This window comes from Periplaneta americana, chromosome 16 (genome assembly GCF_040183065.1).
Source record: "Periplaneta americana isolate PAMFEO1 chromosome 16, P.americana_PAMFEO1_priV1, whole genome shotgun sequence".
NCBI classification, from domain to species: domain Eukaryota; kingdom Metazoa; phylum Arthropoda; class Insecta; order Blattodea; family Blattidae; genus Periplaneta; species Periplaneta americana.
Window position 1 is genome coordinate 34,698,046 of NC_091132.1, and position 18,263 is coordinate 34,716,308.

Here is an 18,263-nt window from a genome sequence, read left to right on the forward strand (position 1 = left end):
GTAGTTGAGCTTTTTCAATCTTTTCCTCGAACATGAAAACGTCAACATACCGCTCTTGTAACGCATATTACTATTTCTTGAAGGTGACATACTGTAGAGTGATTAATATAGACTAAAACGGATTTTTTTTTTTTTAATCTTCCTATTTCTGTTTGATAGAAGCTACGAAGGTGCAACTTCTTCCTAAATGTAAAGTATCTCTGGTTGAATTGTTGCACATCAGACTTCAATCGTCTGCGAGTGCAGAGGCGTTTTCTGAATAGCGTTTGGATTAGCTGGGGCGCAACCTCGTGTATTCTGGGAATTCACATATCCAGACAGGTGGAACTAGACTTCTTCTTTGAACCACGCGATGTTTAGGATGTTTAGGATGTCGGGTAGCCGCATAATAATAAAACACAGGAGTGCACCGCTGTGGAGTAACTGTTAGCATGTCTAACCGCGAAACGAGCGGGTCCAGGTTCAAATCCTGGTTGGGAGAAGTTACTAGGTTGAGGTATTTTCCGGGGTTTTCTCTCAACCCATTAACAGCAAATTCTGGGTAACATTCGGTGCTGGACTCTGGACTCTTGCAACTCGTGGACAACACTAATTCTGCATGGATAACTTTGCCACCCTTTGACAAGTCGAGTTGAAGTACTTCGCCTATTGGGAAAAATGACTAGTCTTGCGTTTTGTTAAATAAAGCCTCCAAGCAATCCAAGCACAGTGTAGATGTGTCTGGAGTATAGATCGGCGGCATCCATCCCTACTTAGGCAGTTCAGGTCTGCTGTTCAGCGAACATATCAAAACAAAACAAAGCTAGGCCCTTGGAGATCTGTGCTCTACTAGAACATGTGGTAGCGAGCACTTTATTAGAAAAGAAGAAACCTCATTTTTTTTTATAGGAAAGAAGGAGACATTTTTCTTTTTAAACTCCTAAAATGTTTACTATCGTTCATTGTAATGTGTAAAGACAGATGTAATATGGTATTCTTTCGGTGGTTCAGGTGTTGGAATTCCTTTCCCTTGTGCAGGGGCGTACGCAAGGGCGGAGGGGGCGTTACCGGGTTTGAACGCCGCCATGAACTGTTTTTATAAATTACATATTTAGATTTGAACATATATTTTTTTATATATATAATCGTTTTCCCTTCTCTAATTTTTCACTGTCAGAGTAACAAAATCTACATCGACATAAGGCATAGTCCTCCTACCTCTGCCTCAATATAATCCCTTGGTGCTTCAGCACGTTCGAATTATAACAATGCTATCTTTATTACAGAGAGACCTACTGCCTAATACCGACCTTGTAATGAAATGAAGCCGACACAACGTGAAATTAAACTTCTTGTGAAACATATTGAAAAGGTTGTTTTGACAGTTCTGTAGTGTAGATGTTAAATATTGTGCATTGTCGATTTTAAACTCATTTTAAGAGCGATATTCACCCGCTCGTTGTTTTAGTTCTCACTTTATTGTGAAACGTTCGTTTAACGTTTTGTGCATTTGACAGTTTATATTTTTAATAATAATAATAATAATAATAATAATAATAATAATAATAATAATACACAAAATTTAAAATACCGATAATGTAAATTGTACACAATTTAAAATAAAAACCCCCATTGACAAAATTCTGCATACGCCACTGCCCTTGTGGTACTGGAGGCATGGAAGACGAAATATTAGTATAGACACTATCTGCATGTTCTTCTTTTCCTTCTTACAAATTTTCTGCTTAATAGGGAAACCATATAAAAGTAGCAGCCATTTCTCTTTCTCTTAGTGGGGTTGATAGAGTGTTTTTATATTATAAAAGAATCAATATGTATCTTTGTTCTGGCAATAAAGTATTATTATTATTATTATTATTATTATTATTATTATTATTATTATTATTTATAATATTGTTGCATTGGTTGGCTTCTTCCAGATAACACTGGCCAACAAAAAAATTTTTTTTGAATGTTTCTTGCACTTCATGAGTCATTCTTATTAATTTTGGGTTGAGAAAAACTAATATGACAATGAAAATTTTTTCTTAGCTCTAGTTTCTGTGATACACAATAGGTGGAAGTATTTCAGTTTAACGGATTAAGAGAAAACGATACATTTTAATTACATATGCCAATAACATTGAAAGTGCATTTAATTTTTTTTAAACGGCAGTTACATTCTAAGAGTTCTAAATTTATGGAAGTTGGGTCTGAAGAGAATCATGTGTGGCTTCATGAGATTGTCGTCTTTTAGCTTGCCTCTTGTAAGTGAGTTCCGGAGCATCCCTACGCAAAGACAGCAGAAATCCGCAAGCATTGTTTCATTCCAGCGGCCCTGAGATCTTTGTTCCATAACAGAAATATCGTGATGGAACCTTCCTCCGTGTTCATCACTGAAAGCTCCAAAACTAGGAGGGAAAAAGTCTAGGTGGGAGTGGGGAAAATGGAATTCAAGGGACATTTTGCATCCGAGTTGATGGTATTTTTGCAGGAGCACTGTCACCAACTGAGTGTAGTTATCATTTCTTTTGTTGCCTAAAAATCCATGAATAACTCCCTACTCCCTTCAAGGCTTCCCAAACTTCCTTTCCTTTCCCCGCCAAAACTTGGTCAAATGCAGGGTCCTTTACAAGTTCTCGAATTTGTTGCCCGACAAAAATACCTTCCTTGACTTTGGCATCGCTTAATTTCGGAAATTTCTCTCTTACGTACCTAAAGACCTGTCCTTCTTGGTTCATACCTATGACAAAATATTTTATCAAACCCAGCTTAATATGCAGGGGTGGAAGAAGAACATCTTTTGGATCCACGAGAGGCTCGGCAACAACATTTTTCTCGCTAGGGTTATGATTTCTTGCAGGCCAGTCTGCCTGAATACAATGTGATTTCCTATCCCTGTTGTCCCACACTGTACATAAAAAGCAGCTTTATTTTGTGTACCCCAGTTGCATTCCTAAGAGTACAGCAATGAGTTTTAGATCACCACAGATTTTCCACTTGTGTTCATGATATTCGATTGAGTCGAAGAAGACTGTCATATTTACATAAATCTCCTTCATGTGAACTCCATGACCAACAGGAATAGAAGGAAGACGGGGTATTTTCCTAGTACCCGGTACTCGTTACATAGACCACTCTTACACTAAACCTGGAGTAATTTAAGTTTATTAATCAAATAAATGATTCTACTTGCTCTTTTTTATATGCTCACCTGTATGTAATTTCTATTTTATACATATTTCATTGTTATTTTCCATCCGAAGATCATTAAAAACGATTAATATTACTTAATATCTCCTATCTTACTTCAAATAGACGGTTGCCATTGTGAAGTAATACAGCTTTCAAACTAAGCCTGGAGGAGTCTATGAATAGCCTCCATTCAATTGGATCATGGTTCAAATTCAAACATTTCATCAAGCCATTAATGTCGCAGCAAACAAGATTGTTTTTCTTCTAAAAAAAAAAAAAAAAAAAAAAAAAAAGGGAAGCAGATCCCTGTGACGTTGTCTATACTGTGAGACCCTGACATCACGTTCGAGAAGATTCCATTGCTGTAGTCTAGACCCTAGAATTTCTGCCTTCTCCTTTGATAGGTCAAGGTCTCTAATGAGATCATTCAATTCCGCTTGACTCAGTCTGTGCAATTTTCGTGGCATTTTTACACATTTTACGCTTTAAAAATACTTCCAAACCAGAAATTCTGCATTAATTAAAGCAGAAACAATATGAAATTCACAGTGACAGTAACAATACCTATGTTTGTAACTTACAAACAGCTGAAGAACATTTGTGTTTTTTTATTTGATAGGTGTGCCAACTCCCAAAACCAAATTTCCCCCAAACTGAAAATGTTGACTCTAAAAAATGAAATATCACTTTATCTACAAAGCAAGAGCTAATATGTCATTTTTATGGTGATTTTTGAATTCAGCAGGTGGAAATACATAAGAATTACCTATTTTTGAGCAAGAAACATTTTCATTGTTGACCAGTGTAATGGGCACTACAAAGAGCAATGAACGTCCTTTCCCATTAATTCAATTTCTTAGGTTGCTGATACCAATGTAGCAGAGTACATGCGGAGCTCAGTTTTTTCTGGTCCCCAATTTTACAACCAAAATAACAGTGGTAGATTTTTCTGTTTAATGGAGGTTTTGTGAAGAAAAGTCGCTTCTCTAAACACACAGCAAAAGATGTCAGCACTGTTTTCATAAACTCTCGGCATTTTTGTACACTTTAACAAAAATCACCGGAATCGTCACATCGTCACACGTCAACAAGCAGTCCTCCACTTGGAATTATGTAAAAAACGAATTTAAATATGCATTGAAAAATTAATGAAATTGAGCAAGAGAGACAAAAAATCACCGAAAATTAATGGTAAAAGATGTTTACTACCAGAATATTGAAATAAAAGAAAGAATAGAAACTAAAGAAGAAACATTATTGAAAGTTGTTATACGTTTGCCGCAATATTATTTTTTTTTTAACTCCGTATAATCCGTATAAAATTATCCCACTAATAACAAGGCAGTGTAAAATGAAGACTTGCGCTAATTTTTATTTTTGTCTTTGATGTTCATTATCATCACAACAAAATTTTAAGAATTGGCTATTTTTTTTATTCAATTTACATTTTCATTGTTGAACAGTGTTATTTTATTCGATAATTTTTCGATTATGTAAATAATCGAATGAGTTTTCTTCGATTAAACATCAATCGATTATTCCACAGGGCTGAAACAGCGTATTCGCTGGCTGGAATATTTAGCGGTGTTGATAACAAGTGAGGCACTTAAAATTATACTTGATGAAGCAACTTGGAGGTTACGATGAACTTTACTTGATTTTCATTTACGGTTGAAGTTACGATTACTATTACCTTTTTTTTTTAAAGTTACATCTAGCAACTTTTGAGATTCAATTCAAGCGACAAAGCGTTATCAGGCGTTGGTATTCCTGGCTTGTCGGAATAGTCGAAGAAGATAATCCGGTGAAGGAGATAAAATTTTTCGTTGAATAATGTGGTATATAGATGCAGGTTGTCACATGGAGAAATGTGAATTGAGAATTTGTTAAGTCCGTGCATTTTACTTGATATGACACGGTCATAATATTTAATTAATATCGTACATTTTTAATGACTTTTAAATAAATATCTGACGAAACCTAACCTAGAAGGGCTGGTAAATATGATCACATTAACAAGAAAATTGAGAAAAGAGAATGAAAATTGCAGTGGCTCAGCAGCGACGGAGTCAAGCAAACGAGTGTCAATACGAGATAAGCTCTTAGTCAAAGAAGTAAGTGCATTTAATAGTCTTCTTTAATATGTCACAAGAACACTTTTCACGGTAATTCTTCAGAAAAGCTACACTAGATGCAGAATTCTTGTCATCGTAAGGCCAATGTCAGGTATTCTATGGTGAATCCTCGGCCTCATCTCGCCAAATACCATCTCGCTATCACCAATTTGATCGACTCTAAATAACCTAATAGTTGAATGGCACAGAATTGTTAATAAGGTTATAGTTCTTCAAGGACTGTAAAGTCACAGATGATGGTGGTGGTGGTGGTGATGATGAATTTCTTTAATAATACCATGTGATTGAGTTGAGTTTGGTTTGTTTCTGTGTGTAAATATTAATGGGGAGATAAAGTCCTCAAGATTTATTTTTAAGTATGTCGGTTATATTGAGTTTTGTAAACTAGACATTGTACTACCTTTGTTTGGTGTAAATGTTCATAAAACAGCAACGTTAGTGTAATACATCCTGATCCTCTGATTAGTCCTTGTTTTAATTTCCATTTGAGGTTCAGGAAATGGAACAGACTTTGCCCGCAACGTGCAGGGTGAAGTTTGAAGACCCTAATCAGCTTCATGACTTCCATCTCACAGTGATGCCTGATGAGGGATACTGGTCTGGAGGAAGATTCCGTTTCCATATATTTGTTACGGAAGATTATAATATGGCTGTAAGTACATACATTCACTAGGGACGTTTGACTCTTGAGAGTGTTGAAACCCTGTCATCTGATCATACATGTCACGTAAAGTAACATGAATTCATTTTTTTTTTGCGTTCCTAGGCCTAATACTTAAATCTTGTGTACTCATCATGGGACCACCAAACAGTAGAGAAATTTTAATTTTTTTATCTATGCCTAATTTCTTTTTGTTATTCCCATTAATTACATAAGTGTAAAAATGATGTTATCACCTTTCTTGGAATATCACTTGATTCCTTCTTTTTATTTTTGACCTTTTTTTACAATGTGGCAACAGGTGCAAAGAGAAGTTGTACCTAGAAATAAGATATGTTGAACAATGAGTCCCGTTGGCTGACCAGCGGCAGATCTCCCCCTCTACCACCACTACCTGCACCCACAAACCTATGACGTCTTTTTACCTCAATTTTTTATGACCTGAAGACAAAGAAAGACCTGAACGATTGTGATTTTCATTTTTATCACTAGCAATGGGAACAAAATTCACTATTGCTTTCTCCCTTTTTTAGGTCAAAGAATATACTGTATTACTATTGAATGCTTTTCATGACAACATGATCTTTTTAAGTATCATATCGAAGTATATTTCATCAGCTTTAAAAAGAGCCCAGATACAAATTTTTAGCTGAACTGGTAATGGTTTATTACAAAATATGTAATTGTATCCATCTGTGATTTTATCAGTTTTTCTGGTTTTGTGAGGTTAGTAATTCGAACGAAAGAATAATATTAATAAAGATTTAATATGCCACCATGGTGGTTTAGTTGCTATACTGCTGACTTATAATCTTGTGCACATGTATTCGATCCCCGGTGTACTCTCGATTTATAACTTGTTTCGGATGAGCCCATGGTCCCGGTAACACAGGAGTTTTCTCCAGGAGCTGTGGGATCGGGCGCAGGTTCGATCCCCACTTGGGCTGATTACCTGGTTGGGTTATTTCCGAGATTTTCCTCAACTGCAAGGTAATGCCAGGTAATCTATGGCGAATCCTCGGCCTCATCTCGTCAAATACTATCTCGTTATCACCAATCTCATCGACGCTAAATAACCTTGTTGCTGATAAAGCGTCGTTAAATACTTAACGAACTTAAAAAAAATGTTGGAATTATTGTTGAAGTCCATTTAGAATTGCTCTTCAAGCACATGGTTCACTGCATGGTGTCATTGTATCGATACAGCCACAGCATCCAGTTCTGACTGGAGACCATACCTCTGCCTGCTTGTGATGTTATTCTGCAGTCTTCTCAGATTGATTGTTCACATTCTGCTGCATCCTCAACCAGAGCGACATGCCGCCATAGGTTCCATGACTCACAAGATGCCATATACCCGTGGGAGCTACACTCCCCTGTTTTAACCACAATCTACTTATTAAAGCCCTTGCAGCTTCTCTGGATATGTGCAGCTCCCACAGACAGAGTCATCTGTAGGCAAATCCTGGAACCACATCCGCCATGTCCTCCTGGTCAACTTGTAACTATTAAAGATGGTTAATGAAATGATATTAACAAAGACGAAATGAGTCCGAGGTCCAACACCGAAAGTTACCCAGCAATTTTTCGAGTGGTTGAGAGAAAACTCTGAAAAAACCACAACCAGGATTTGAACCTGGGCCCGCTCGTTTCATGTTCAGGCTGTTTCTCCACAGCGGTGGACGATTGAACTGTAAACTCTGAAAATTACCTCAAAATGCTTCATGAAGTGATGCTAGAACTGAAAAACAGTACATTCTTTGAACTCCTGCAACCAGTTCGGGAGAAGCTAATATGGCAACAACATGATGTACCCCCTTACTATGGACTGATTGTGAGAAACTTTTCTAATAAAATGTTTCATGAATGGATTGGCAAACGTGATACCTTGTTCACCAGTTTTTATTGTTGGATTTTTCAGTGTGAGGAATGCTAAAAGATAGAGATCAATGAAAATTAGTGATGTGGAACATTTTCAGTTTGAATTCGGAAACTACTCTCCCAGGATATTTATGACGCAATATGTGTTTCTGTATTGAATAGATAATAAATATCCTCTTTGAATTGAAAGGGAAGGAGGACACTTTGGGCACTTAATGTAGGCAGTCATGCTCTTCACGCGACTTAGTTCATATATCTCATCGTCTTTGTGGCTACAATATTTTGTCTGGGGACATGCAAAATTTGATGTACCAAAACTAGCAATGACTGAGTGTTAACATTGCAACTAGACAGCATTGCTTAAGCGTGAATAGCTCATATTGTTCTGGGCAGCTAAAAGCTGCAACCTCCATGAACTAAATCGCATGTAAAGGGATATATAGTAACTATCATGTTATAACAGTCTTCTTATAATGTTATCTATATGGCTTTAAGTTTGTAAATGAAATCTGTTTACAGTCATAATGAATTTTTGTCATGGCTTATGGATCATTCTATATATTATTTGCAGAGTTGTTTTCATGAATAATACGAGGGGGATCCAGGAAAAACGACCGTTTTGTTGTAATAATAAAAAAAAATATTTATTTGAAAAAACAAAGTCTGTTACATAACTGAAGCTTCCTTTACTTCTCTACATAATCACCGCCTACATTTAAACATTTGTCACATCTGTTCACTAGCTTTAGAATTCCCGTGTTATACTCCTCTGCCACCAGTTCATTAAGCCAGGTGTTCACTGTCTTCTTCAACTCTTCATCACTTCCAAAACGCGTACCACCCAGAAAGTATTTCAGCTTAGTGAAAAGGTGAAAATCGCTAGGAGCAAGATCTGGACTATAGGGCGGATGATCAAAGATTTCCCAACCGAATTGATCCAGCAATTCTCGAGTTGAAGCAGCAGTGTGCGGGCGGGCGTTGTCGTGAAGAAGCACAACTCCTCTCGAAAGCATTCCTCGCCTCTTGTTTTGGATGGCTCGCCGTAGTTTTCGTAAAGTCTCACAATAACGATTTGCATTGATCGTAGTGCCTTTTGGCATGAAATCCAGCAAAAGAACACCTTTGCGATCCCAAAAGACAGTAGCCATGACTTTTTGTGTTGAGAGAGTCTGTTTGAATTTTCTCGGTTTCTTGGGTGATGAGGGATGATGCCACTGACGTGATTGGCGCTTGGTCTCTGGGGTTTTGTGAGACACCCAGGTCTCATCACCAGTCACAATTTGATCAAGATATCTGTGTGATATCGCATCAAGAATGTCAATGCTGAGGCCATTCTCTGAGTCTTGTGTTGGTCACTCAGTTGCCGTGGAACCCATCGTGCACAGATTTTGTGGTAGCCAAGATGTTGCGACACAATTTCACCAAGCAAAGAACGAGAAATGTCAGGAAAGGCAATATGCAATTCGTTGAGTGATGTGCGCCTGTCTTGCAAGATTCTGTCGTTCACTTTAGTCTTCATATCTTCTGTGATGAGTGATGGGCGTCCGGGTCGAGTTTCATCGTGGACATTTGTTCGCCCATTGTTGAACATTTCGCACCATTTTCTCAGATTTCTTTCATTCATTACAGTATCACCATACACTTCTTTCAATTGCCGGTAAATTTTTGCAGGTTTCAAATGTCGGGCATTCAAAAATCGAATCACACTCCTCACCTCACAGTCGGCGGGATTATCAATCACGTCGTTCATTTTGAAGTAACACAAAATGCACAATGGCGACTTGTTGCAACCAGTACTCACAACATTATGAGAACACATGTTAAGGAAGCCAGTTGACCTTCAAACAAGGAAGGGGAGTCAGCTGCGCAGCGGGTATGCGCGAACGGTCGTTATTTCCTGGATTCCCTTCCTATATTACTTGTACAGAAATGGAATGGTTCACCATGACACATGTTATACTGTATTAGTTGTGAAATTAGCAAAACAGATAAAAATTAGCTTTTTAGTTGGATTGTACCAGCACTGGGGTGTTCTAACAGGGAAAAATGTTCATGTGCCTATTGCAGATATGTAATGTTCAAAAGTTATAATTTCTGCACTTAGTGGGTAGAGACAAAGAACGTCAATCTGTTAACTCAGTGTTGAGGAGAAATAAAATGCTTGTTATACCTTCGAATGTAAAACTTTACCTGCAGGGATGCAGTATAGAGGGAAATCTCCTAGAGAAAAATCTTTTGAATTGGTTAATAAAACTACAGTAAAACCCCGATTATCCATCACCCTATTAACCGATTGGTGGATTATCCGACTGTCTTTCTCTCTCGCAGAAAAAAAAAAGTACTGTACATTATATTAGTACGAATTTTTTGTACAGTGTGTTTTTTTTACAAACCGTTACCCTTACACATTATGGTCTACTCTTCGAGTGGCCATACTGTTTAACTTCTATGTAAAATGTCTTCTACAAGTGTCAAAAGAAAACATCTACTACGGAAAAAGCGCAAGTAATTGAGTGGTTTAGGAAAAGAGAAAATGTGGTTCATCTCACATCACAATACAAGATAGGAATTACAACTGTGCGCGATTTAGGCTAATGAAAAACAAAATATAAACTGTATAAAATTTGTAAACGTACAACATGAGACCTCTACTATTCCTATCTTTCCACAGACAGGCCATTGGCGTTGCTCAGTCGGTTAAGGCGCTTGTCTGCCGGTCTGAAGTTGCGTTCGGGCGCGGGTTCGATCCCTGGTTGGGTTTTTCCGAGGTTTTCCCCAATCGTAATGTGAATGCAAGGTAATCTGTGGCGAATCCTCGGCCTCATCTCACCAAATATCATCTCGCTATCACCAATCTCATCGACGCTAAATAACCTAGTAGGTGATACAGCGTAGTTAAATAACCAACTAAAATAAAAAAATCCACAGACAGTCGTCACAAGGAGTTTCCTTGGCCATTAAAAATCCGTCGTTGAAAACCACACTTAAGTACAATAAATAATGATTTAATAACTGACCTATCATAAAATGAAACGTGAACTGTAAAAAAATAAATTTAAATTAGTGAACTTCTGATCCATTACCTAGCGTATTAAAAGAAAAGACCATGAAGGAAATTACGAAAATATTATGTACTTAGTTTATGAAAACTTTTTATGGTACGGATTATCCAATTTTTTCGATTAACTGTTCACTCCACCCCTTTCATTACCACGGATAATAGAGGTTCTACTGTAGTTTCAGAGAGCAACATATTTATTTGCATATAAAAATTGTAATAAGAGAATACAATAAGCCATATGGCTGCTTTGTTAGGGTTTTGAAAGTCTGCTTCCTGCATCTGTTTCAATCTAAGCCAAAGGGTTATTTATAATGGCATAAATTCTGAATGTTTTTGTTAATATATATTATTTTAATGTACGGAAGTACATATGATATTTCCATGCAGATATTCTGCGTCATCATACAATGAAAGAGTAATGGAACGGAGAAAAATTCTCTCTGGCACCGGGATTTGAACCCGGGTTTTCAGCTCTACGTGCTGATGCTTTATCCACTAAGCCTCACCGGATACCACCCCGGCGTCAGACAGAATTGTCTCTGATTAAGTTCCAACTCTTGGGTTCCCTCTAGTGGCCGCCCTCTGCACTACGTCATAGATGTCTGTGAACATAGGACCGAAGTCCACACATGTGCTGAGGTGCACTCGTTATGAGTGAGCGTAGAGCTGAAAACCCGGGTTTAAATCCCGGCGCCGGAGAGAATTTTTCTCCGTTCCATTACTCTTTCATCGTATGATGTCGCAGAATATCTGCATGGAAATATCATATGTACTTCGGTACATTAAAATAATATATATGATATACGTAAATCACTTCGTGATTTAAGACGGTTCTTATTCCGTCGGATCCCGGCCAACTAGTCACTCATAACGAGTGCACCTCAGCACATGTGTGGACTTCGGTCCTATGTTCATAGACATCTATGACGTAGTGCAGATGGCGGCCACTAGAGGGAACCCAAGAGTTGGAACTTAATCAGAGACAATTCTGTCCGACGCCGGGGTGGTATCCAGTGAGGCTTAGTGGATAAAGCATCAGCACGTAGAGCTGAAAACCCGGGTTCAAATCCCGGCGCCGGAGAGAATTTTTCTCCGTTCCATTTTTTGTTAATGTTGAAATGAAAAATATCCCACTTTATGAAATTTAATGATAAACTGCTCACTTTTGCAGCCACCATCAGTTAAGTGCCTAACAAAACTTTGGCATCCTAACATCAGTGAAGATGGTGATATTTGCTTAAGTCTGTTACGGCAGAACTCCATTGATGGTATGGGCTGGGCACCCACTAGAAAACTCAAGGATGTGATATGGGGTCTCAATTCTCTTTTTACGGTAAGCTGCTGTTACTATTGTATAGTTCAATTATTGAGACTGTTTATGAAATGAGCCAAGGTGATTTGGAATAGTTTGTGTTTATACTGCAATTGCCTAAGCATAGATAACGTGGTATGGTTAATGGTTGGAGGGAGGAACAATCCCATGCACACTTTAGGGCGATGTGGACAATGTAGCATAGCTGTCTTTGTCAAAAGGACTTTGCTGAAACGTGCTCGAACATGCATGCTTTCATTTGGTTTAAGTTATGACTGGCACATATCTATGAAACAAGAACCAAAGCACTAGCCAGCATGATTTGGAATGATGTGCAAAAAGCATTTTGGGCACGTCACACATAGCCAGGCCATGCTTTCTAGTAAAGGATTTTGTTATGTGCGTCTCTGACTTGTTAGCTACTGTCCGTTATTTATTTTATAGTTTAACACATTATTGTAATTGTGATTCATTTACTGGTTTGAACTAGTATACTGGGTGTTCATTTCAAAGTGTGTCATGACGTCACTGTTGATGAGTCAGCAATTTGAAGCGAGTTTCAGCTTTTGTGTCAGAGAAGTTGCCTATTAATCAAGGCGTTCAATCTGAACTTGAGAACGTGTACGGTATAACTTGAACATCGTAGCAACAGATGGCGGTCTGTACGGTCTGTGTGCTACCATAACCGCTTTTGAACTGTGTTTTGTGCGGCCAAGTCGTACACAGAGTCTTTGTTATCATCGGTTGCGTACGGCAACATTCCACAACACAAATCAAATGCTCCATGTCCATGTTGACCATCGAAGTTAATGTCAACAAATACGTAAGTAATCGTCTTAACCCTCTCCCCATATCCCTATAGTAAGAAAAAACTCACCTCAGTACATGTTTAGAAACAGTTCACATTCCTGCCACTACCAGCGTTACCATATGTATCGGTAAGTACTCTTCAGAATGAACGCCGTACTTGCTAGGCAACTTCTCTGGCACATAAGTAATACACCTCTGCGGAAGTGTAGGAAGATTGAATTCTCTAGGCTCATCGACTAGCCACATGACGGCATACAGCGAGCCATGACACACTTTGAACTGAACACCCAGTAGAAATAAACACAAAAAAGTTAATTGGTCTGATATAGCAGATACCTGCTTGTATAATACACAATCTTATTCTGGTGCGATATTTTTTCCTGTGATTCTTACACCTTTTTTCTTATTATGGAGATAATATCAGTGTATACCAGGCATTTTTCAAGCACTTCTTTCTGCGTAATTTTAGTGCAACAGGCAAGAAGTGAATGATGAATGCAGTACTGTGACTGCTTTTGCTCTTGATGACTCCAGTATTAATTTGATCGTAGACATAGTGTGTTCCTGAATGATTCTTGGAATTATGGCAATAAGAAAATTTACTTTCCTATGTCCATTACCCATTCCTGTTGTTTATTCACCAACTAAACTAACCTGGATTCAATGTAGGCTTATAGTATGGGTTATGTCTAGAGCAAGTAAAAGTACAGTTTAATCTCTCGTATCCGGCATCCAAATAACCAGCAATACCAAAAAACAACGACACTTTTGGCTAGGCCAAAAAAAAAAGTCATTCATGCAAAGGGAAGAGTTGAAGATGTGAGTGATTTTCGTGAATTGCACATGCCACATATTGTTTATTCTTACATTGTTCACGTGTGAAAACATAGACAGAAAACCCCATTATGTCCCTGGAGATCAGTGAGCTGTCACTTGGGCCTTGCAAACAATTTGTGGAGACAATATCTTTAAATTTACCACTTGAACTCGACCATTCGAAGGGGTGTTGGACGAATCTAAATAGGAAAGTGTGAAATTTCCTGTTCTAAAGCATGTAAAAGTTTCATTCGAGAGATAGATAGTATATATAAACAAGAAGACACTAGAAATATGTTAAAGAGGTTCAAATAATCGAGCGCTACTTCATCTTCACAGTTGCGACATTGGCTACACTGCTCTTTACGTCACATGGCCAATATTTAAAATTGTCATAAGGTTACGAATACGCTTAGTTTTTTTTATGCTATTATGCATGCATTGCAATAAATTATGAACTGATGAATTTACATTACCGTATTCAATACTAAAAATAAACATTGTACCTATTTCGGAACTTTATTTTTAAATATCTACATTATGAAAATTACTAAATTAAAAAAAAAAAAAAGTTTGTGCAGTACAGTAGGTCTTTACATAACCTATAAACGTATTTTCCAATTATCCGTCAAAATCAGTTATACGCTTAGTTTTTTTTACGCTATTATGCATGCATTACAATAAATTATGAACTGATGAATTTACATTACCATATTCAGTACTAAAAATAAACATTGTACCTATTTCGGAACTTTATTTTTAAATATCTACATAGGCATATGAAAATTACTAAATTTAAACATGGAAAAAAATGTTTGTGCAGTACAGTAGGTCTTTACATAACCTATAAACGTATTTTCCAATTATCCGTCAAAATCAGTTATACACCTAGTTTTTTTTATGCTATTATGCATGCATTACAATAAGTTTATGAACTGATGAATTTACATTACCGTATTCAGTACTAAAAATAAACATTGTACCTATTTCGGAACTTTATTTTTAAATATCTACATAGGCATATGAAAATTACTAAATTTAAACATGGAAAAAAATGTTTGTGCAGTACAGTATGTCTTTACATAACCTATAAACGTATTTTCCAATTATCCGTCAAAATCAGTTATCTGGTACTGGCTTTGTCTCTCAGTTGCCGGATACGAGGAATTCTACTGTATTTGAACATGTAAAAATACGAAAATTCTCTATGTCGAAATATTATGATTATGTCATATGACAAATTTTTTTCAATTGATTTGCATTCGTCATTGTCTAATTACATAAAGATTTCTGGTTTCCACATTCTTCTTCTTAGTTTAGAATATGAAAAATGTGTCCATTTGTTGTGTTCACTATATGTACTGATTACAGGATCTGTTGAATTTTGACGATCCTCTGAACATTGAGGCAGCAGAACTCTACCTCAAGGATAAAGAAGCTTTCCGCAGCCGAGTGAGAGAGTATGTAACACAGTATGCCAAGAGATGAGTGTTCAGTGAGAAGGACTGCACATCGTGGTTCCTATTTGTTGATCTCTTGCATTACACTATATCATGTTTTATGACAGAATATGAAAAATCGGACTCTTGTTGCAGTGCAAGGGGTTTTATAGCTGCAAGAGGACTTGACCCAGTGAGCACACATTGGTTGTTAATGTTTAACCTTATAGTTGTTTGATATTAAAGAAAGGTAATTTTGCACACTGAAGATAATTCGTAATAATGAAAAGTGCTATAGTATTGTTTTTAAATATTATAAATCTGCTTTCAATACAACTCTAATGTGGATGAAATTCAATGAAGGCTGTAAGAATTCATATTTGAAGCTTATAGTTATGCATTGGTTTGATAACTGTACACTTTAAAAGAATATGAAAGTATAACCAAATTGAGAAACACCACTAGAGTCTGCTTGTATGCAAGAACTTGTTTGAAAATGCTTGACCACTTTTGTCTCAATCTTCGATATTGTAACAAAACATGTACGGTAATAGTGTAATATAAGTCCATTTTGACTGCTGTTGATGGTGTTTATAATGTACCTAAGTGTATCAGAGGAGGGGTGTAAGAAGACACGTAATTTTCACATATACTTAAACTGAATCCAGGAGATCCAGATTTCCTATTTATTTCCAGAGTTAGTCCTTTGATATAACAATCTTCCAAATGGGAAGCTTTCTGACATTGACAGACCCTTGAGCATTATACAACCAGGAGCTTCCAGTGTTGTTATGCCACAGCCCCACTGAGAACTAGTGTTATTGTGAATTATAAATGCCACTGGAAGGTCCGGGGTTCGATCCCGAGTGGTGACGGCATTTTTTCTCGTTGCCAAACTTTCAGAACGGCCCCGAGGTTCACTCAGCCTCCTATAAAATTGAGTACTGGGCCTTTCCCGGGGGTAAAAGGCGGTCAGAGCATGGTGCCGACCACACCACCTCATTCTAGTGCCGAGGTCATGGAAAACATGGAGCTCTACCTCCATGTCCCCCAAGTGCCTTCATGGCATGTGATGGAGATACCTTTACCTTTTTTTTTTTTACTGGTAGAAATATTCTTCAAAAGCAGACTTTTTGGTATTCCACCATGTGTTGTAACTTCAAAGTTCACATTTCCAATGTTTCACATCTACATACAGGTTCAGGGTAAATTAGTGTGACCTTAAAGGTCACCTTCTTATTGAATCCATTGTACCTGGCTATTGAAGACAACTGAGCAAAGTATAAGGTGTTCAACAGAGTAAGATAGGTGACTGTTCAGTTTGTACTAATTTGCCCTGTAAATAGAACCTACTGTATATATAGTTCCGAAATGTTGAAGAAGTTAAGATCCCAGGAGTGGTGGAATACCTAAAAGTCTCCTTCTGAACACAATCCTTGTGAAAGTCTAAACTCTTGTAGAAATATTATTTCCCATGAATTACCTTATAAGGCGAATAGTAAAATTTTGAACATGTGTATCCAAATCACATCCATCCAGCTTCTGTAGTTTTCATTTACAGGTCTCCAATTTTATTTACGAGGGTGGTTTGAAGAGTTCATTTCAGACTTTTTTCTCAACATAATCCCCCCTGAGATTCACACACTTGGTCCACTGGTGCTGCAGTGCTGCTATATATTCCTTGTACACAGATTCCTAAAGGTCTGCAAGAAATTTCAGAATTGAACTCAGGCCAAAATTTCTGGGTCTACAGTTACGATGTTGAGACCAAGGTTCAGTCATCACAGTGTTCTCCAAGACCAAAAAGAGCTCGTCACTTCAGATCAAATGTAAAGTCATGCTGACAGTTTTCTTTGACATTGAAGGAGTAATCTATCATGACAAACTGTTAATTGATGGTACTATCAGGACGTCTCAGAGAAAATGTGAGAAGGAAACAGCCTGAAATGTGGAGAGACAACTCGTGATTCTTACATCACGACACTACGCCAGCACATGCATTGCTGATGGTTTGCGAGTTCTGCGCCAAAAGTGAAATGACTGTGTTGCCTCATCCTCCGTACTCGCCTGATCTGGCCCCAGCGGATTTTTTTTATATTTCCCAAGTTGAAAACCGCATTGAAAGGACGACAATTTGAAATGATAGATGAGATAAAAAGGAATTTGCAGGTGGCACTACACATCATCAAGGAAAAAAGTTTCCAGTACTGCTTTCAGAAGTGGAAACGGCATTGGGAACGATTTATCAACCAGGGAGGAGAGTACTTTGAGGGAGACCACGCACAATAAATTACAGAGATTTTTAATGAAGTTCTGGAACTTTTTTTGAACAGGCTTCGTACAAGTAAGATACAGTGAAACCTCTCCTTACGGACACTCCCAAGATACGGACACTCCTCATTTACGGACAGATTTTTATGTCCCAACTGAAATAATATAGAAATAATGATAAATTAAACTCTCGTTTACGGACACTCTCAGACACGGACATGGACAGCTGTTTCACAGTCCTAAAGCTTGCTTTACCTCCTGACTGCGGACAGAACTTGGATTTCAAGACCTAATGTGTTACAATAATGGAAAATTTAGTTTTGAGAACTGTACAGAAATTTCTTAACATGAAAGAAGACAATAAGGGTCTCGTAGGCTACCACTAGCCCAGCCAGCTACCCCTTGTTAGCTGGAAGCAGGTGGATAAACAGAGTCATAAAATTTAATCTGTCTGATGGGCCCAAGGTTTCCGCGATCGTGAAATTAGACACATGATAGGGTTAGTAGGATTATTCTCTTCACTTCAATCAGTTGTTCTGTTTTGAGAGACATGGCACCTGAACGTAAAGGTTAAGTTGAAAACTGTAAATTACAGTACTGCTAACTGTAGACCTAGAATAAAATGGCATGGCACAGTACTGTATTTTCCTTTTTCGGTCTTATCTACTGTAGTTCAAAGTTGCAAAGAATTTACTGTAGTATA

General features: G+C 37.5%; 1 protein-coding gene across 1 annotated transcript; it reads left to right on the top strand.

The window, feature by feature from the left end:
• Positions 1-4,748: 4,748 nt before the first annotated feature.
• On the top strand, positions 4,749-15,872 carry LOC138691190 (NEDD8-conjugating enzyme UBE2F-like). Its single transcript, XM_069812970.1, has 4 exons — positions 4,749-5,288; positions 5,800-5,961; positions 12,084-12,245; positions 15,222-15,872. Exons 1-4 carry the CDS (start codon positions 5,178-5,180, stop codon positions 15,336-15,338), a joined length of 552 nt encoding a protein of 183 aa, XP_069669071.1. The 5' UTR covers positions 4,749-5,177; the 3' UTR covers positions 15,339-15,872.
• Positions 15,873-18,263: the final 2,391 nt, after the last annotated feature.